Raw genomic sequence first — 23,002 nt, 5'->3', positions numbered from 1 at the left:
GGGAGGTGATACAATAGCATTTAGAGGAATATTTTAACATAATAAAGTACTCCAGGAGACAAAACCACTTGTCCTTAGCCATGCTCTACAGGTTTTACTTTTGTAAGTCCTTAACAGTCAGTAACTTTTAAACCAAAGACTTGGATTCTGATGTTTTAAAAAACCACCTTTCCTTCGGGGGGAAGGGCACATCAAATTCCCAATAGATCACTTCTTTTTTAAAAATACATTTTATTGATTTTTTATAGTGAGAGGGATAGTTAGAAACATCGACGAGAGAGAAACATCGATCAGCTGCCTCCTGCACACCTCCCACTGGGGATGTGCCCGAAACCAAGGTACATGCCCTTGACCGGAATCGAACCCGGGACCCCCCAGTCCATAGGCCAACACTCTATCCACCAAGCAAAACAGCGCTAGATCACTTCTTAAAGCAGTGACACTTTCAACATACTCAGTAGTTCACAGCCTGACCAGCATGGCTCAGTGGTTGAATGCTGACCTATGAACCAGAAGGTCACGGTTAGATTCCCGGTCAGAGCACATGCCCAGGTTATGGCCTCTATCCCCAATGTGGGGCATGCAGGAGGCAGCCAACCAATGATTCTCTCTCATCATTAAATGTTTCTATCTCTCTCTCCCTCTCCCTTCCTCTCTGAAGTCAATAAAAACATATTTTTAAAAAACAGAACACTCAGACATATTAGCTTTCTCAGTCTGACATGTCATTTAACCCGTAAACAATAAGATCAGGTGCTGAGCAGAAGGCCCAGTGGGTTGCTGGCAAATGTTTAACAGCTGGTACCCGAAGGGGCAAAGAGGCCTGACCTGTAGCATTTGCCAATTTCCATCCTGTAAATACTCCCACCATGACCATCTTCAAGCTACCTCCGTGAAGTCACTGAATACGGAGATGGAACAGGAGGTACACCATTGGATCTCGGAAGCTGGCCTAAGCCAGTTTCAACATGGCACCAGGGGAAGCCAACGGGCACTGAAAACTGTCCCCTTGTCTTATGAAGACCCTCTACCTACTCCCTTGCTCTTGATACTGCAGTCCTTACCCATCACCTCAGCAACGCCTTGTCCAGCTCTTGTCCCCCAAGCCACACCTTTGGAATCCCCTCAGGGGCATGAAAGGACACGTCTTGTACTACAACCACACGAAAGAGCAAAATGTGGGAGGAACTGCACCTAAGTCTGCACTTAGTGGTGGAGTGGAGGGATTCCTCACTTGATGGCTTTATTTCTCTGGAAAGTAGGAGTATTCGTGGTTATGCTGTACCGTACAGATGAATTAATTACAAAGATAAAACGTTATTTTCTAGACATAATTACCATGATAAAATATTATTTCCTGGGTGTTTAAAAATCTACAATCAAATGAAGCTTTCCCATTAATGTAATCAAAGGAATTAAAAGAACAATGAAGGAGGGAGTATTTGGAGAGAAGTGCAGGCAACTCCCCACAGCAAGGTGATCACAGAAACGTTTCTGTGGCTATAACCCAACACCCAGGAACGGAGGCACCAGGTACACGAGATGTCCGAGTGGCAAACATCCTCTTTCCTTACCTGCTTTGGAAGTAACAAGCTGTAGTACAAGAGGCCGTCTTGTTACGATGCCTGACCCTCGAGGGAGAAAGTCTCTGAAAAAAGGAAGAAATAATAGATTGAGGCATTAAGGAATTCTGATGACTTGTAAATTTATGTCACTTTCCAGAATAATTCTCCTAATTCCAAGCTTTTCAATGTATCACATGTCTAAAGAAGGCCAGACCCATCTTATAAAAGAAGCATTTGCCAGAAGTAAAAATAAATAAAAGTATTTTTTAAGTATTTTATTGATTTTTTTATAGAGAGGAAGGGAGAGGGATAGAGAGTTAGAAACATCGATGAGAGAGAAACATCGATCAGTTGCCTCCTGCACACCTCCTACTGGGGATGTGCCCGCAACCAAGGTACATGCCCTTAACTGGAATCAAACTTGGGAACTTTCAGTCCGCAGGCTGACGCTCTATCCACTGAATCAAACTGGTTAGGGCAGGGTGGGCCTCTTATATTGCATACGGAGCCATGTGCTTTATCCTGATGGCTGGAATTAATGACAGTTTGCCTTAATTTACTGTGTACTGTCAATTAACTTGTATGGTCAGAGAATTAGCATTAACAGAAACATCTGATGCAGAAATTAATTCTTAAACTTTTTTATAATTAAAAAATTCAGTACTCCATCTGACTTCAAGATCAATATTAGTACCATCAAATACTGACCATTATTAAAGGTATGTTAGATTATATCTTGTAAATATCCTGAAATTTTTCTCCATATAAAACGTGGGATCAAGTGCAGATAAATATTGTGTATGTAGAATTAACAGCAATATATATTGCAATGTGAGTTTGATTTATTTCACTCCTGATAAATGGAAGTTTTTAATAAATAAGGATGCGTTTGAATGGCATGTTAATATAACTAGATCAATAAAACTGCAGCAAAGAAAGTATTATATAATCACATGTGCAGTGCCACATAAATCATGCCGATTCTGTGGTGTCAAAGAAGAATTCATGCACGTGCCTAAAACACAATTTTTAAACACATTTAGAATGCCTCACAACTTTGAGAAAAACCATCATTTAAAAAAATCACAGAGTTCTATTCTATTCTATTCAAAGTACGTCTCTGACTGAATGCCAATGTTTCTCAAAAACTGGTTCCAAGACCACCAGAAAGTGTTATAACCACTGATGCCCACCACCCACCTGAACCTACAACTTCAAGAATATTCAGGGGTGTGCAGCCTCTGTGCCCTTTAACAGGCTCGGGGGTTGGGAGGAGGGGGTTCGGATGCTCACCTTGGGTTGAGCATTGGCCTCCACTTAGTGGGTGAAAATGGCAGGGGGTGTACTGAGAGTTGTGTAGGAAACTGGCAGACCAGAACTTCAACACAGATGGGGTTTCAATGAAACAGGTAAAGGCCAGCAAGAAAGCTGCAAAAGCCCTCTAGCTGCCCTTTAGAATGAAGAGTCACAGGCATAAACTTAAGCACAATTTCCCCTACTACCATTCATTTTGCTGACAGGGGAAATAACACAGAACAGCCTTTTTACTAAGTTAGTGACTTTACTCCTTAACTCCAAGGCCAAGTTCATTTAGAATGTCACTATACTAGTATGTGACTAAAATAAAGAGTGGTGAAGCTACCAACTTGTCTTTGCTCTAAAAAATGCCACCTGAAATAAAGATTATTTATTCATTAAAAAAAAATATCACTGAGGAAGAAGTGCAAGAGAGAGACTGTGGGCCCTGCACCAGGTGGGCACCGAGTCTGAAATCCAATGGGAAGATACAGGCCTGCACACAGAAAAGCATTAAATAAGAGAACAGATAAACTACACCGCAGTTCAGGAAAGGGAGACTGAGACTCTCCTTTTGAAAATGTCTGCATACATATAATTTAATGTTCTTTTAATGTTCTCCAAGGACCATATTAGAATATCTGCCAGTTTGGATGGTTGCAATAACCATTTTAAATTTAATCAAAATGTACAGAGCATCTACTCTGTTCCTAGAGCCAAAAAAGGAAGAAGTTAATTTGATAATCAAATATATAAAGAAAAGAAAATTTCAGAACAGAGAGCTGGGGACATCTGTTTGAGCTATTGGACCATGGATGAGGTTTCAGAATGTATAGATGCCAACGAGAAATATATAGGTCTTAATGCAATTTAATGAATCAATAAAATATTTTCTTTTTTTTAAAAAATAGGCAAGGTAGAGAAGAAGAAAGGAGGGAGGGAGGAAGAGGGGGAAAAGGAGGTCTCATTACTTAATTCCTTTGTGCTAGGTTCTGTTTCAGCTCATGCTTATGGCCATATATTCATAATCCTTTTGAATATCATTAAAGCAAAACAGAATGTACCAAGCATTTTAAATAGCAAATAACTACCATGTGTTTGTCTGAAAAGAAAGCCCACAGATACCTCTTACTTTTTTATTCAGCAAACAGAATTTTGCAGTAAGAGGAATAAACAGACTCAGGTATATCCAGGTCCCTACTTACTAACTCACACTGCCTGGCCCCCTGCATGGCTCCATTAGTCCTCCCAAAGTCCAAAGATTTGGTAATCAAATCTTGCTGTTTGGAGATCTCCCCCGACTTCACAGGATGATCGGAAGTGCAATGAAACCCTAGAGAGGATTTCTGTCTGCTGGAGAGTGAGAGGCTAGCCTGGCATCTGGGAGACGCTCGGTATGCTGATCAGCAGCATGGAAACCACATGCCCAGCAGGCTCCTGAGGAGAGAGCTAAGGGGTGAGCCCTCCAGTGACACACTGAGAACCTGGCTTTGAGTCCAGCCCTTGCACTGAATGGGCAAAATTCCCTCTAAACTCAGTTTCTTTTGCTACTAAACTGAGATAATCCTATGGATCAAAGGAAATACAACATATGACAACTTTTTAAAAACACGCGTACCATGGGAGAAAATAGTACTGTTACTATTATTATAGCTATGATATAGCCATAGTACATTTTCCTTTATAGTGTAGCAGTCTCTTATCTAAAAAAAAACTAAGTCTCTACATACAATATTTTAACATTTCATGAATGGCGTTTGGAGGTGAGGGGCTTCAAACCCCACCGGAACTGTTCCCTTGGTGTTGGCCAGCTACATTGATTTGGAAAGCTCAGCCCTGATCCCTAGTCCCATTGACAGGGACTCAAGGCACTGACACAAACAACCATGAATCATTCAGTCGCCACTGAGTGCCATCATCCACTTGAATTTTATTATGTTCTGTGCAAAGGTGGTTGGTTTTCTCCCATATGTCTCTCTTGTGGAAAAATTACTTTGCTAAATTATTGTGAAAAAAATCATGACTGTGTCTTTGGATTACTTTGGTTTTAAACTACATATTTTTTGTTTGTTTATGGTCTAATACATATATACAAAAAGAACATTTGCATGCCATTTTCCTCCAACAAAGACCTTAAGGAAAAGAGTGAGGAAAGCAGTATGCAGACTGACCATGATCAAACTGACTCCATTCTACTGCCTGAATGCCTTATTTATGTGTAGACCACAGATTTTTAAGGCAGGACGAGTGCTTTTCTCTCTCACCACAGAGCAGCTACAATGCAAATGCTTTTCTTCTCTCTCAGTCTATCTCAAAAATAGCATTATTCGGCACAGTCTTAACAGCTGGTCTTCAGGCAAGAAGTCAATGTTCCTTGACTCCTGCAGGAAAAGTAGAGAATGATTCTGATGCTTTGGTCTAAGAACCATCTTGGTGACATTTCTTATTGGCTCTTCCAGAAACTTAGTTACCAGGAAGTATTATTATTGCTCCCTCAAGAAATGAGTGACGTTTGGAAGCCTAAAATAAGAGAGCACACTCACTCTATCAACATAACTAGAGAGGAATTTCCCCCAATAGTACAAATAAAGTAACTACAGAGGTGTTTTTCTTCAATATAGATATAAATGATCATTAACCAGATGATCTGTTCAATAAATAAATGTTTAACATCGGCCCTTGACTACACATGGGAGACATAAATCTCTCCAAGAAGTTAATTCGTGTAGCTGACTCATTCAAAGATAAATAAGCTTTGCCTAAAAGAATGCCATGCAAATGATTACAATAAGCATGACAGGTACGAGGGGTACGTTCCTGAAGTAATAGACAATAATCTATTCTGCTTGGGAGACTAGCCAGGAACTGTTTCAGAGAGACACAGCTGGAGGCATTCCACAGGGGATCAGGATGCACAAAGACATGGAAGGCCAAGGTAACACAGAACGTTAAGGAACTACCCACTAAAGGAAGGTCAGAATGAGGTGCAGAAGAGTCTGGAGAAGGAGGTGGGAGCAAAGTGTAGAGATCTTCGCTTGTGGGTTGTTGTTGTGTGTTTTTTTCCCTTCTGTGAGAACAAGAAGGCACTAAAGGGTTTTTAAGTAATCACATTTATATTTCTGAAAAATCACTGGGGTCTACATAGAGAATGTTGGAAAAGGGAAAGACAAAAGACAGACTAGTCACTAACCAGTTTAGTCATTGAGGGAGGAGATGATAAAGGTTCAATAGAAGGCAATAATGGTGGAGATGGGGAGAAGACAGAGCGAATGGCCAATTGATGGTCACTTGATGTGGAATGAAGAGGCGATCTCACATTTCTGGTTTGAGTAGCTGGTTAAATAGAGGTGCCATTAACCAGAATAGGAAATCCAGGAAGATCTCATTATAGCTGATATGTATGCAGTGCTTACCACGTGTCAGGTGCATTCTAATTTGATCCTCATAACAACACTATGAGGTAGGTACTATTGTTATTCTGACTTCACAGATGAGGAAACAGAGGTACAAAAAGGTCACATAAGTTTCTCAAGGTCACCAAGCTAGTAAGTGACAGATCTAGGGCTCAATCCTAGAGAGGTAACTCTAGTATCTGTACTCTTGACCAGTAGATTATACTACATAGTAAAAGAATTGGGGGAGGAGATGAGGGAACATATTAGGACAGCGGTCACCAACCAGTGATCCGTGAGGTCCAAAAGGTTGGTGACCGCTGGTTTAAGGAAACCTTTGGAGCAGCAGTCGCCAACCGGTGGTCCGCAGACCACTGGTGGTCTGTGAGGTCCGAAAGGTTGGCGACCACTGTACTAGAATATGTTGATGTTAGCTGCCTGGAGAATAGTCAGCTGAAGACAAGTACACAGTTAGACTGAGCAAGGAAAACTCAGGATAGTAATCCTGGCCAGAGATAATTTGACGGTCATCAATGGAGGTAGTTGAGGCCAGGAGAATAGATGAGTAGGCATAAAGAGGAGAGGGGTGATGGATATGACTCTGAAAGATACCACTTAATGGGCACCTGTAATAAGTAGAACTAACTGAGAGATTGAGAAGGGACTCCTGGATACCAGAAGTCAGAAGTACCCCCAAAGTCACGCTAGTCTCTTAGATATCTCCACTTAGATGTCCCAAGCCCAATCTCTACATTCAACTCATTATCATCTATCCAACATGCTTCCCTCCATTCTCAATCATAATCCACATTATCAGCATCCAGGCCAAGTGCTTGGGACTCATCCATCCACCCTCTTCCTCTGTCTTCAGGCTCCAAATCAGTCACCTGGTCCTGTTGATTCTACCTTCTTCACATCCCTTAAATGCATCCTCTCTTTACCTCAGTCACCACTTCAGGTGCCACCAACTCTCATCTAGATTAATAACAATCTCCCAATTCATTTCCCTGCATCCCATTTGAACAGCCTCCAATCCAACTGCAACAGTAACAAAAGTCCCATCACATCATTTCCAGACTCTGAATCACTAAGTGACTCCTCATTATCTTTAGCATGAAATCCAAACTGAAAACAAAGGAGAAAAGAAGCCCTACTCTCTGGTGGCAGTCTCTGCACTCTCAAACTCGGTGCTTTGGCACACTCCAAGCTTCCCTCCTGGGAGGCCCTCCCCGACTTCTCCCTCTAGCCAACTCCTACTTAGCACTCATGAGAAGCCATCTTTGAAATCCCACTATAACATACATGCCTCTGTCTGAGCTCTCCACACACAATGTCACACTGGTCTGTTTCCCTGTCAGCTCCCTCAACCTGTGTTCCCCCCCAGTGCCGCCCTCAGTGCCCAAGTATTGAATATTTTTAACACTTCCTACCTACCCTTTAAGGAAGATTTCTCACTCTCCCATATATTCATAACATGGGAGGACATCATTCCCATGTCTGATTCCCCAACAGGCAGACAGCTAAATGGCATTGTATATCAACTGAAAGAACAGGCAAGATAACTTTCAATTTACCAATCATGTGCTGAGGTCATTTCAATTAATATGTTTATTATGAATTAAGATCCAGCAGTATCCATCAAAGTGCAAAACACAGGACACTGGGTGAGACAATATTACTGAGTGTCTAAAGACGTGGAATAAAATTTGAAACGATTCTTTTAAAATCCTAGAGCCATGATACTTTCAAAAATCATTCCTTAAAAACAGAGAAGTCTCTTCTAAAATATTATCTACAAAATATAATTTGATGAGCTCCAAAGTAATCCCTATACAATTACTATCTCCGAGCCCTTCAAAATGATAACCCATTTGAGAGAGAGAGAGAGAGAGAGAGAGAGAGAGAGAGAGAGAGAGAGAGAGAGATGGAGAGAGAGAGAAACAGAGACAATCACTGCCAATTACTGCCCACGCCCTGCCCCAGGAAGCACTGAGGTCACGTATTCCACACACGGAACACAATGGCACTGTTAAATGGCCTTGTGCTTGCGTGCCCCAATCCCAGAGCTTTGCCAACCACTGCCATGCCACTTTAATTGCTGAAGGAAGTAATTACGCAAAAATCCACAGATTTCATTGGAAATTTTCCACTGCAGTTTACTTCTTTCCCCTAAACTCGTGGCCCAGTGTAAAAATGTTAGCTCTTATAGATTTGTAAAATAATGCATTTACTCTATCAGTTACTCTATAATTTGAAATATTCCATGAACACTGCTAGTATTTCATTTGAAAAACATACAGATACAAATCCGATTGCAGGAAATAACGGTGCTTTTATTTATTTTTCACTTATACCTAAGAAATTTCAATGTTTGACTTTTAGTCACAAAACGTAACATTTCTAAGCAATATGGTTTCATTGAATTTAATTAATCAATAATTCATGTTCCCACTGCCACATTCAAAATGCAAAAGTTTCAGAGTCGGAGATCTATTAACTGGCTGAAGAAGTTTACAAACACCAAGTGTCCGACCCTCCAGGAGACTCTCTCAGGAACCTAACGCCTGCATCCTTAATCCACTTTATTTGCTGGTTCACAGAGTCAGTTTGTCAAGAATTAGAACACCAGATTAATGAGCTACACTACAAAGCAGAAGCACTTAGCTGTTGCTCTATTCCAAATCACAGACTATGCTTTACACTGGGTAGCTGGCATGCAAATTAATGGCAAGAGACCACTAAAGGGACTGCTAGTTGCCTGCCCCATATCCATTTCCCCCTTATTTCTTAGTAACAGAACCCCAATTTTGTTGGGCATAGGAATGTGCCCAACTTTGAGTAACAAATGGACAAGTAAACTTACATTTCCCGGCCACCCTTGCAAACAGGGTGCCCACATGACTAAGTTTTAGTCAGTAAGATGTCACTAGAGCTTGTTGAGTGATGTCAAGGATATTTCCCTTCAAAAGGTCTGATTTAGCTGATGTGCACCTTTTGCCTTTCCCTCTTCTCCCCGTCACTGATACATGACAGCAGAGCTGCAGCAACCAACCGCCTTAAACCACAGGCAATTTGGACGGTGGGCTAAGGGCCACAGAACAAAGAAAAACAAGGTGTCTGGGACAGTGGTGGCACGGAGTCACTGCCTAAGGAAGAGAATGAGAAAGAAAGAGAGGCACATGTGCTTTAGAATAGTGTTTCCCAGCCGTCTTTTTATTAGGGATCATCTTTTTATTAAACATTTTCCCCATTCGATTTCTCCCTATTAAATTTATATACACAGATATACTGTATCTATGTATATCTGTGCTTTTTACATAAAAATAATGAAGTTTTTGTGCCCCTTGGAGGCAATATTGTCCCCCTTGAGAAGATGTACTATAGATCAAAGAAGAATAAGAGAACCTGGGATGCTAAATATTTGAACCTATATGTTATCTCTTCCTGTAGGGTTTCTAAAAGAGATGTATGTAGGAAGAACAAGGCCAAATGGCTTTTGCCTCAAACCCCAATACATTCCCTTCCCAGCCCTGGAAACATGGGCTGGATCATAGGGCACCCTTTGGCTTAGTTAAGAGGCAGGCTTAAGGCTAGTACCAGAGAGGCTGAAAGGCCTCCCTTGCCCCTTTTCATGAAGCCCATACATGAATCTCAGAATGTTCTCTGGCACCACCCAGTGAGAAGAAGGGCAAGAGAACACGTATCCAATGACGAGGGCATGGCCAACCCTTCCCTACTAAGGCCTGACTTGGAGAATGGCCCAATTACTGTCCTTGGTCCTGAATGTCTATTATTGTTCCTTGTTGGGGGGGCGGAGCGGGGGGGGGGGGGGGGGGGGCTGGAAGGGAAGAACATATGTAAAAGTAGAAGAAAGCTACCCTAGTCAATACTGTGTGTGCTCTTCTGTTTTCACTTTTTCTAAGAGATTGGAAGAAAAATTGGGTATTTAATTGAAAGTCAAAAAAGAATAGGTTAGTTTATCCACTAAAACAGAACGGAGAGCCACAGTCACACTATATATTTAATAGAACAAGAGTCTGATTAAGTATTGAGGAGGGCCCGAATGGTGTGGCTCAGTGATTTGAGAATCAACCTATGAACCAGTAGGTCATGGTTCGATTCCCAGTCTAGATTGCGGGCTTGATCCCCAGTAGGGGGCGTGCAGGAGGCAGCCAATCAATGATTCTCTCTCATCACTGATGTTTCTATCTCTCTCTCCCTCTCCCTTCTTCTCTGAAATCAACAAAAATACATGTTTGTTTGTTTTTTAAAAAAGTATTGAGGAGGGATTTAAGTGGACCCTTGGATCCCACTCCTTCTTAACATTCTAGAAGCCTCACCCATTATCCCTCTACGCAAGGCTTTTATTCCCAAGTGTCTTCACACTAATCTCAGACCTCTATATTGACCCCTCTACCACAGAAGCCCTTCCCCAATGCTCCTTTCTTTACCCACCTTGCCCTGAAACACAGAATGCTGGCAGCTCCTGTGGGAAGCATTTCCTCATATGCCAGCATAGTTAGGTGTTCCTCCTCTTTATTCCAAAGTACCATGAACCCAGTCATATCCCCTCCCCTAGACAAGTTCCCTTAGGACAGGGACCTATTTCTGTAAGACCAATGTTCAGCACAGCACAAGGAAGAAGATGCTCAATGGTGACCTGATGTACAAATATAGCCAACATTCTATGAATTAAAACCACATCTATTGGAAAAAATACATTTTAAGGGATGATTACTTATAATAATGGCTAGCATGCAGTAAGTGTTACTGCCGTCATCATTATCATTATTTTTAGAAGAAATAGTAGTAAGTTACCCTAAAACATGGGATTATTACACAAATTTGTTTCAGAAGCTGCTATATCCCCATAGCAACAAGTAGTGATTACTTTTTGCTAGCCATAGGCATGTGGCTCTATTGTCACACTGTATATCTAGAGTTTTGGGTGGTGTGCAAAAGAAAGTATGTCCAACTAAACACCTATAATGTTGACCTTTTAATCTCTCCCTCATAAGTCATCAGCTACCTAAAGGCTTCATTCTCTAAGAGCTCTCATTACTGTTCTACTGCAGCCCATGGAAAAGGTTAATGAAAACCATGGAATGAGAGCTTTCAGCCAACAAAAGAGTCAACATGCATTTCAGCCACAGTGCGCTCAATTCAAACAGGGAGTGAAATGAACCCCCTGGCATCTAGAGTATTCTACGAGCGTGTGACAAGTGTTATTTCTAGCCACTTGAAAGCACCAGTGAAAAGAGCTCAAATATTCAAAAAAGAAAAGCTCTCCCTCCCCATGAAGAGAAGCATTTATCAGCACTTAATGGCTCTTTTTCACTGCCTTTCCACTGACGCATCTCTAATTGTTCCAATTCTAATTGCAAGTAGCAAAACCGATAATGATAAAAGTCTACAGCTCAGTGCATGGGTGGCAAAAAGAGGTATTTAACAGCACAAACCAGATATAAAAAATATATGACAGCATGGGATCTGGGCAGGTGACATCACAATGAAGAGAGAGAAGGTTTAGAGAGCTGGTTACCAAACCAGCTTAGGTTCCAATGATTTATCATCTACACTAATAAAAGAGAAACATGCAAATTGACCGTACCTCCACAAGCCACGCCCACCATCCAATCAGGAGCGAGTATGCAAATTAACCCAACCAAGATGGCTGCGGCCAAGGAAGAGAGCAGGAGGCTTGGGTTGCCCCCGGTGATGGAGGAAGCCAAGCTTCCTGCCCTGCCCTGGCTGGCCCTGGCCTCTGCTCAAGGCTACAAAGTTTTAATTATAGAAGAAAAATAAATCCCAGATACCAGGGCCTCCGCTTGGATCGCTGGGGGCCGTGGCTGGCCTGCAAACCACCACAGGCCCCTTGCCCAGGCCGCCCCACGCCCCAAGGGAACCCCCACCCTGATCCGGGACACCCTTCAGGGCAAACCAGCTGGCCCCCACCCATGCACCAGGCCTCTATCCTATCTAATAAAAGAATAATATGCAAATTGACCATCACGCCAATATACAAGATGGCTGCCCCCAGGTGGTCAAATATGGCTGCCCCCATGTGGACACAAGATGGCCACCACAATATGGTCAGCAGGGGAGGGCAGTTGGGAGGGACCAGGCCTGCAAGGGAGGGCAGTTGGGGATGATCAAGCCTGCAGGGGAGGGCAGTTACGGGCAATCAGGTTGGCAGGGGAGCAGTTAGGCATCAATCAGGCTGGCAGGGGAGTGGTTAGGAGGTGATCAGGCTGGCAGGCAGAAATGGTTAGGGACAATCAGGAAGGTAGGCAGGCGAGCAGTTGGGAGCCAGCAGTCCTGGATTGTGAGAGGGATGTCCGACTGCCCGTTTAAGTTCTGGCCTAAACTGGCAGTCGGACATCCCTCGAGGGGTCCCAGATTGGAGAGGATGCAGGCTGGGCTGAGGGACACACACCCCTGCCCCGTGCATGAATTTCGTGCACCGGGCCTCTAGTCTAATCTATAAGAGACTCAGTTTCTACAGCTTTAAAATATGAGGACTGAACCAATGTCTTCCAATGCCTCTACCATTTTCAATATCCTATCAGTCTCTGATGCTGGAAGGTAAGCAAAATGCGCAGAAGCTAATCCCATGCCTGGATTCTAAGCAATCTTAAGGCTTCCTGTTTTCACTTCCATAACTGGGGATATTAGTATCCAGTTTAAGTCCTATGTCTTTTATTTTCTCCCCACTACCATACATGGCAGGTAGCAGGTGCTCAAAAATACTAGAGAGAAGGAAAAAGTGGAATGGAAGGAAGGGAAGATAAGGAGAGGGGAGGGGAGTGAAGGGGAGGGGAGAAGGGGAGAGAGGATGGGAGGAGGGGAAAAAGGGCTGAATAATTTAATATGGCTAAAGCATTGCATATAAAAGAACAGTGATGAATGACAGCTTGAACTATGGGTTTCTTGCTGTTAAGAAAGATCATATTAGGAAATTTCAAATTTCAAATTCAAATAAATATATACTATATTAGAGAATATTGCAGAGATAATATCTATTGGATGTCTTCTGGCCTCAGAAATTAAGGTGCTAATATATGTAAATATGTGATAGGCTATGCAGGGTTATATATTAATTATTATTGTGATACTTTAAAATAACTGAACACAAATTACTTTTCATCATTGAATAGTTTTCTGCATTGTTTGTAGTTAATATCAATATGGGTAAAATAAATAAACACCAGTCGATTGAATATGAAAATGAGATTTGGAAGTGACAGAAGATAGAAAGAAATCTCTCGATTCACTAGATGAAAAGCAGCATTTCTAACACAAGAATTCTAACATTAGCAGAAAATATTAACAAAATTGAAGTACTTTAAATTCTTTAATTACATATTATGCAACTAAATCTATATTACTTTTGTTAATCGAACACGAATATTTGCTACTCTAAAGCTGATCAAGTTAATGTCTTCTCCAGGGTCAGACAGTTTTCCTGCTGACCCTGGAGATATAAAAAGTATATGGCAACATGGGATCTGGGCAGGCGACATCACAATGAAGAGAGAGAAGGAGGTTTAGAGAGCTGGTTACCAAACCAGCTTAGGTTCCAGCGGCGACCTGGACACATCATCAGTTTTCCTGCTTTCCTCCTACAGTCCAGTCTACGGCGCCCACTGGGTACCAGGCATAGATGAAGGTAATCTGGCCCATGAGAGTCCCCTCCACACCAAGTTTCTTAAAAGAGGATTCTAATATTCTGTCTCCTTGACTTCTAACACACCTTGACCACGCACATTCAGGTCAATCTTCCACTTCACCCTTAAATCTGCATTCACCGAGATCACCAATGACCGTCTTATTTCTAAAAATAATGGGACTCCCAGAACTTGTCTTACTTCTCTCAGCAACACCTGATATTTAGGCACAGCTCTCTTCTGCTCTCTCTCAGCTAACCTCTCTCTCTGCACTCCCTCCCGCTTTTCCTCCTTCTACATGCTCTCCCACAGTGATTTCATCCACTCCCTGCTAATGGTTCCCCTTCACGAATCTGAGCTCCAGGCTTCTACATGTTATATCAACATATCATAAGCACCCAAACTCATCATGTCCCAAAGTGAACACACCCATGTCCCAATCTGCTCCTCTTCGTTTACCTCCTATCATCATGAATGGCACCACCAGCCAATCGACCGAGTACAAATCTGAAAGGCATCCTGATTCTCTACCCATCCTTTATTGTCTTAACACAAGCCCTCATAAATTATTTATCGCCAGTCCTTCTCCACTTCCCAGTCTCTTCCTTTGCTGCACCCGGAACTCTGAATAGTGCCCCACAGATTCCATCTTCCTCCTTACATCCTTGACTTTGCACACGCAGTTCCCTCTATCTGGAGTACCCCGCCCCACCTTGTCCACATGAGCTTCAAGACTCAGCTCAGCTATCAGCACCTACAAGATTTTGTTACCCACCTAGGCTGGGCCCTGATATCTCTATGCTGAACTCATTCTTTGTAGAAACCTATATTATAGAGCCAACTACACATGTTTGTCCATTTTCCATCTCTCCAACCATCCTATCAATTGCTAGAAAGCAGGAACCATGTCTAATGCATCTTTGTATATCCAGAGTTTAGTATAATTCCTGGGAAACCATAGACCCTCAATTAATGCTTTATGAATAAACAAACAAACAAACCCTGAGTAATTTCCAATGTCCACATTTCTGTGCATCCTGCCTCTGTTACTACTCTCAAAACCTTATCCATTCTTTATCAACCCATTCAAGTATCATTTCACTTCTGAAACTTTCCCGGACTCCACTCCCACTCATTTCTCACCTTTCATGGTGACTAACTGCAGTGCAATGCAGACAACTTTTCTATTAGACTGCAGTTCTATTGCAGGAGGCTTGAGAGGAAGGACAATCCAATTCGTCTTTTAGTTCTTTCAAAACTAGTGCTCTCCTTACTTGGGATTCTTTAGATGAAGGCACGTTCACATTTGAAAGAAACCAAAAGCAACACACTAGCAAAAAACCTCCTCTGTGCTAAAACTCAGCAGCATCTCACAATAGAGCTTTCAAAGGCAGTTACAGATCCTGTGTGCAAGGCTGCTCATGAGCCATCACATGGCAGCAGCGGGGACAGCACACCAGCACCAAATCCGACACAAAGAGCAGACATGAAACCCGCTCTGTTCCTGCTGATACCACTGAGGTCACTGCTCCCTCAGCTGGGCTCAGAGCAAACAGGGCCGAGGGCAGCCCGCAGACCAGCGAGGCAAGTAAGCGACAGGTGCCCAAGGCACTGGCTCCCAGCATACTAGCTCCCAGAGTCCCACCTGCCCTCCTACGTCACATTGGTTTCAAATAAATCCCATCATCCCTGTCTCCTCAAAAGTCAATAGCATAACCCCCTGTTGAATTAACATGACTTAAATGAAATTGTGATTGGAAAAAATATAAACATCCAAAAGAGGGGTCAACCTATCACACAATGGAATACTAGTCATCGTTAAGAACAGAAGAGTTAGTAACATGAAAAAACTTTCACTCTCTACTATTTAAGTGAAAAAGTTAACAAACCTAAATATTTATTATGATCTGTGTGTGTGTGTGTGTGTGTGTGTGTGTGTGTGTGTGTGTGTGTAATTATATTTTTAAGTCATAAAGCATGCCAGTATAACATAATGGAACATAAGCCCTAGCCAGTTTGGCTCAGTGGATAGAATGTCAGCCTGTGGACTGAAGGGTCCCGGTTTCAATTCCAGTCTAGGGCACATACCTCGACTGCAGGCTTCTTCCTGTCCTGGACCCTGGTCGGGGTGCATGCAGGAGGCAACCAATCGATGTCTGTCTCTCACATCAATATTTCTCTGTCTTTCCCTCTCTCTTCCACTCTCTCTAAAAATCAATGGAAAAATATCCTCGGGTGAGGATTTAAAAAATAAATAACATAATGGAACATAAGATAAATCTATGCCAAATTGTGTAAAGTGTTTAACTTCTAAGTGACTAGATTATAGGTGATTTTCATTTTCTTATCATTTTATCAGTATTTTCTAAATATTCCTCAATGAACATGTATTTCTTTAATAAGGGGGGAAAACAAGTTTCAGAAAATGAAATGGCCATCTCCTGATCAAATTCTATAAATCTCTCAATCTTCATAAATATATTCAATCTTTTATTTATATCTTAAACACTTAAAATAATTGTTTTTTTTTCCCTCTCAGTCTTATTTGGAGTCACAGGGGATGGGGCAAGACATGTAGGATCACAAAATGCCATCTAGGTGTGCTTGATAAAATGCTTACTTATGAAGCTCAGTCCAAAATAAATTATAAAAAGAGATATGTACTAATTTAAAAATAAGTTTTTATTTTTAAAAGGTTAGGACAAAGTCATAAAACCAAGGTTAAATTCTACTATCACTGGCCAATTAAGGAACGGATCACATTTCCTTATGTTCATACAGAAAATGCCAGGTTGTTAACAGTAAAGGGAGTACTTGTCAGATGGTAGACTCGATATCTTCACATGAATGAATGAGATGATTTGGGCAGATGCATATTTTTGCTCATTCTGCAGGTATTGAAGCATTCACTATGGAACAGCATGTGCTAACCTAGGTTGTCAGTCAAAGAGAAAGGCATGGGTACTCACTACGGTCAAGTCTCTGACACTCCTGCTACTCCATGAAAGGTCTGTTGGTGGCATCTGTGGAGCAGGGTAACAGCTAATGTCGTTTAAGGGGGGAAAAAAGCCTTCAAATACTAGGTGTACCAGTTAATATTGAGGATATTTTTCAATAGATGGAATTACACATATATTGATATATATACGATTTGATATGTATGCTATTTTGTTGTATTGACAGCAAGCTTCAAAACTTCATATGTCAAATTTTCTGAGGGTGTTAACATCATAGATATTTTTACGTTTAAAAATGTCGAATTTCGTGCCAAAAAAAAAGAGCATTTGTGGGAAGTTTTAATTCATTACTTTACTTTGAAGAAAAGTGCTGCTGAAAGTTATCGTATACTTCGGGAAGCTTATGGTGAACATACTCCACCTCAAGATACCTGCAAACACTGGTTTAAACGCTTTAAAAGTGATGATTTCTATGTGAAAGACAAAGAACTCCCAGGTCAACTGAAAAAGTTTGAAGACTAACTATTACAAGCATTATTGGATGAAGATGCGTGTCAAACTCAAAAACAACTTGCAAAAAGATTAAACGTTGCTCAGCAAACAATTTCCGATGGTTTACAAGCTATGGGAAAGATTTTAAAGGAAGGAAAATGGGTGCCACATCAACTGAACGAAAGACAAATGGAAAACCGAAAAGTCATCAGTAAAATGTTGCTTCAACAGTACGAAAGAAAGTCTTTTTTTTTTTTTTTTTTTGCATCCAATTGTGACTGGTGATGAAAAGTGGATTTATTTTGAGAATCCCAAATGCACAAAATCATGGGTTGATCCAGGTCAACCATCAACATTGACTGCAAGGCCAAATTTCTTTAGGAAGAAGACAATGCTCTGCATTTGGTGGGATCAGAAAGGCGTGGTGTCTTATGAGCTTCTAAAACCAGGTGAATACTAATACTGATCTCTACTGACAACAAATAATCCATTTGAACCACGCTTTGATCGTGAAACGACCAGAATGGGCCAGAAGACACGGCAAAGTAATTTTGCTTCATGATGACACACCATCACACACTTCAAAACCAGTTAAAGACACGTTAAAAGATCTTGCCTGGGGGAAAAAAAAAAGATCTTGCCTGGGAAGTATTAACCCGCCCGCCGTATTCACCAGACCTTGCTCCTTCAGATTATCACTTGTTCCGATTGATGGCATGTGCACTTTCTGAGCAGCACTTCAAAACATATGAAGAAGTGGAAAATTGGGTCTCTGAATGGTTTGCCTCAAAACAAGAAAAGTTCTATTGGGACGGTATCCACAAATTACCTGAAAGATGGGGGAAATGTGTAGCTAGCGATGGACATTACTTTGAATAAAGCACTTTTGATGTTTCTCTTGAAATGATCGTGTTTTCTTTGGATTATAAAATCCGCATTATTAACCGGTTAATAATTAATCCACATTACTAACCAGTTAATAGTTAATTAATATTATTAACTGGTTAATAGTTAATCTGCATCTTTAACTGGTTAATAGTTAATCCACACCATTAACTGGTTAATAATTAATCCACATTATTAACCGGTTAATAGTTAATCCACATCATTAACCAATTAATAATTAATCTGCATCATTAAACAGTTAATAGTTAATCTGTATTGTTAACCAGTTAATAGTTAATCTGTATTATTAACCGGTTAATAGTTAATCCACATTTTAACTGGTTAATAATTAATCTGCATCATTAAACAGTTAATAGTTAATCTGTATTGTTAACCAGTTAATAGTTAATCTGTATTATTAACTGGTTAATAGTTAATCCACATTTTAACCGGTTAATAGTTAATCTACATCGTTAACTGGTTAATAATTAATCTGCATTATTAACCAGTTAATAGTGAAGCACTGTTCTAAAATAAAAATGTTATTTTAAAATAATTTGGGAAGAGCTTACATATGTACTCTATATGATGATTACCAAATTTATACCTCCAGCCTCAGCTCTAAATCTATATTATAGGCATCAACCACCTCCAATTTCCCGAATGGGAAACTCTTATATCTGATGTTTTGGTCATTGTGTCCTTTTCACTTTGATGCTCTTCCTCTCTTGGGTGAGCTATTGGCTATCCCAGAACAATTTGGTTACAAAGCCATATAAACCCACTTATACGGGAAGGTTTTCAGAAACCAATGTATTTTTAAGACCAGATTTTTCAATAACCACGTCCATTGTTATTTTGCCTTCAATTCAGGATGCTTGACTACTTTTGCTGCTGTGATTGGTGTCTAATTATCAAGACCAAAATAATATCATCTTAGATAGATTTATACACACCTTGACCCTCCACACATACACACACACACACACACACACACACACACACACATGCAGGCTATGTCACTTATGTAATTATCTGATTTTGCAGAAGTGTCAAAATTTTAAAAAGACCAACATAACTGATTTTCTTCCCCATTGGAAGTTGTTTATAAGTTAAGTCAAATGACATTTAAAATTTCATATGAATTCTTTTTAGTCCAGGAGACCAGGCAGTAGCTGGAAACAGTTGTTCTAACGTTTCTTTATTTTATTAAGTATGGTTTTATTGATTTTAGAGAGAGAGGGAGAGAGAGAAACATCTATGAGAAAGAAACATCAATCAGCTGCCTCCTGCACACCCCCCACTGGGGATCAAGTCCACAACCCAGGCATGTGCCCTGACTGGGAATCGAACCAGAGACCTCTTGGTGCATGGGATGACTCCCAACCAACTGAGCCAAGGCCAAACTTTTAAATATGTTCTGTTCAATGCCTATTTTAAAGCCAATTTTACTTCAGGAAAGTCACCGTCTCAATTTTAAATAAACTGGATTAGGTTTTATCTCTAGGAAAGCATCTGTTAGTTTTCTAGGAAAATGAAGCAACTAGTCATTTTTTTTTTCTACTTGGCCAGAAATACAACTTCTATATAAATTCACCGAATGAGTACTTCCAATACAAGGCTGAACTTAGCAAAATCTTACAATGAAACTGGAAAGCAGATCCACTATGCACATTATTTTTAGCGTCCTTCTTACAGTACAATATCCGACTAAGCTTTAAATATGTCCTCACACAAGGGGTTTCTGCCAGGCTCCACTCTTCTCTTTTGATGTGAGCTATAATGAACTTGCACATGGCATGTAAATGAGAATGCGGCCCAATAATAAACAGCTCATTTTAAGGCACTCCGTGACAGCTTTGCAGGAGAGGTTTGATAAGGAGTCCCCAGGCAAGCTGTAAGGGACCCTTAATGTTCAACCACCTCTCTCTTCCTCTGGCCCTCTTATTGGTAGACCCCACACTGTTTGAGAATATATATCTGAAGAACTGTATCCAAAATCATCGTTTGATTCATTGATCTTATTACAAATTACTAGGGATGGTTTGGAAGCAGAGACTGGTACTCGTACTTTTATTCATCGATTTTTTTTTCCCTTACCCTATTTTTTAGCACTCAGTATCATGACAAACATGCAAACTATGGCAGGTAAGTCCTAATTCAGAGGGATACAAAACGAGGCTTAAACTCGGATCGGGATGGCTACCGCACATCTAGACATGCATGCAGACAATGAGGGTACTACATTGAGTATACTACGTAGTCATGCTAGAAATAGACACCTAAACCCAAATCTGTCACCTTTTACCACTATCCTTGGCAACTGTTCAGTTGGTCTCTGTTAACCTATTTTCTGTAAAGCATAGCCTTAAGGAGGCTCTCTAGCATCCTAAACAGTGGCCTTATCCCCATCTATCTTCTAGAAGCTTTAATGAAAACAAACAAAAAGCCCTTTAACCTGTTTTTGTTTGTTTGTCCTCACCTTTTCAAAAACTTCAGCTATTTCTCAGCTTAGCCTCCCTGACACTATCCTGCCTAAACCTCCCAATCAGAGAGTCAGAGTAGCCAGGAGCCATTGTTCAATGTGTATTTTAAAGTCAGTTGTACTGCCCGAAAGTTACCAACTCCATTCTAAATACTACTCTTGTGTCCTCCTTGGTTGCATGCCCACCCCTTGATATTTTGTCCGTTGTCTGTATGCTTCCTGTTCGGCGTTGTCTCTATCACTGTCCGTTAGATAAACCACCTTGCCCATAAAACTTTCACTCCCGTTTAGATCATTCACAAGTAAATCATCAGCATTTCTTGTTTGTTTGTTTATTATCAACCATCTTCATGAGTCATAGTTCTTTTTAAAATATCTTTTTTCTCTAAACTTATTAAAATCTACTTTTAAAAAAATGATACCCAAGACTGCCTTGCCTTGACATTATAACTCTAATGAGGCCATCTTTGCCCAGAATTCTTTTGAAGTTCATATCATCAATACATTCTTCGTCATTAAAAGAAATAGCTTTGCAATTCTTTCCACTGCTTCTTCCACCTTCAAAGAGATGACAAGATAAAAGAAGAATGTATCAGATGCTCTGGCCAAATGCTAACTTACATCTGTACAGCGCTGTTTTCACAATACTTCCGCATGCGTTATTACACTGGATCCTCACAAGAGCCTCAGAGGTTTGGAAAGACAGGTGCTATAATCCCAAGGTTGCAATAATTTAAATAATTAAGTTAAATAATTTACTCAAGGTCCTGTGGCCAACCAAATGGAAACTGGAACCTATTTCAGGGTCTTTTCCATTATACTGTTTTCCTTCTTCTTTTAGCAGAATTAGATTTTCAGCCAACACAATGGGAAAAAAAAAAAAAAAAAAAAACACCTACATATCAGGTGATGCTTTAAAATAACAATTTGGCTATAATAAATTAACAGTGAATGAAATAAAATCCCAAATCACTCCTAATAATGACAGGTGGCATCCACATTGACACATATGTAGATTGCATAAATGTGTTTACAAATTATCAAATAAATGTTAAAACATAGCAGAGATTTTTGTGAAAGAAGTGCCTATTTAACAAAGTAAATAAAACACAACAAAAATAAATATAGGATTTACCATTTTTTTCAATGGGCCCCACAAATCATTGAGAAAAGATCCATTTAAAAAAAATGATTTAATGATTTTTCCTACTTTTGTTAACAGTGAATGGCACCAGATTTTATGTTAGACCTTTGTCCTTCAGTTCTGGCTAAGAAGAATTCACAGCCAGGACTCAAATACAAGCAACATTTTATTTAGAAAGTCACAGAGGTAGAAGTGAGCCATAGAAGAAGGGAGCCAGCCAGGCTGTGTGGACTCAACACAAGTTACGGAGGCAAAAGAAAGGCCTTTGGAACTCAGGAGAAAGAAAGGCAAAGAAAACGCGCCTGGAGAAGGGAGAAGGGGAAGAGTTCCCGTGTGCTCCAGAGAGAGACAGAGGCAGAGGACACATCGGGCTCTTCATCTTAAGGGGCTTTATCTGTTCTCTAAAAATGGGGATTCCAAGGGAGGGCTCGGGAGAAGATCCCAACAGAATATTCATCAGCTTTCTCGGTGTGTCCTTTTCAGGGTTGTGGCAGGGGATCATCAGTCATTGCAGCTGGTCCTGATGTCGGCCATGGCGTCACCCAGCCTGGCCTTGCTGGTATTCAGGGCCTGGAGCTGAAACATAACTGAAGCCTAGATGTTATCGCTGGTTTGACCAAAACTCTGTCTCTGTGGTCAACAGACCTGAGGCTTTGTTTCTAAGATTATTTGATGCGGATCAGAACCTCATTGTCTTGAGGGCTTCATGCTTAGGTCATCCACAGGAGTCCTATGAGGCTTTCCTCCAGCCCCTTGTTGCTCCTCTGTGGGAGTCTACGACATGACTAGCAACACGCCAGGGGAGGAAAGGTAAGCTTGAGGCCAGGTCCCACCCCAGTTTCGCATATTGTGAGGGCTTTCTTCCCTGGTGACCTTCAGTACCTGGTCTCTTGTTCCTACTCTGTTCATTCCTGTTTAACTACCTACTATATCACTCTGATACCCTGACAATAATAAAGACAAAACAAAGAGTGTAAACACAGACTTGCACATCCATGAAAACTGTGGAAAACCCTTTAAATATTACATATAAACACCTTTTTAAAAAGACTACCTCCAAAACATATACCTAATTATTAACAAAAAAACAGACACCATCTGGATTTAGAAGTTCAGGGC

The 23,002-nt window shown here is 40.8% G+C and overlaps 1 protein-coding gene across 9 annotated transcripts in view; it reads right to left on the bottom strand.

Moving 5' to 3' along the window:
• The window catches only part of DNM3 (dynamin 3), a 373,749-nt gene that overhangs the window by 319,086 nt on the left and 31,661 nt on the right, over positions 1-23,002 (bottom strand). For all 9 annotated transcript variants that reach the window (XM_079761529.1, XM_079761527.1, XM_079761525.1 and 6 more), the window contains exon 2: positions 1,575-1,648. In XM_079761529.1, coding sequence (XP_079617655.1) covers positions 1,575-1,648 — 74 coding nt within the window. The remainder of the gene's footprint in view (positions 1-1,574; positions 1,649-23,002) is intronic.

Source organism: Cnephaeus nilssonii (assembly GCF_951640355.1).
Source record: "Cnephaeus nilssonii genome assembly, chromosome: 21".
In the NCBI taxonomy this organism is placed as follows: domain Eukaryota; kingdom Metazoa; phylum Chordata; class Mammalia; order Chiroptera; family Vespertilionidae; genus Cnephaeus; species Cnephaeus nilssonii.
Note: the sequence above shows the minus strand (reverse complement) of the source record. Positions and strands in the feature narration are given on the sequence as shown.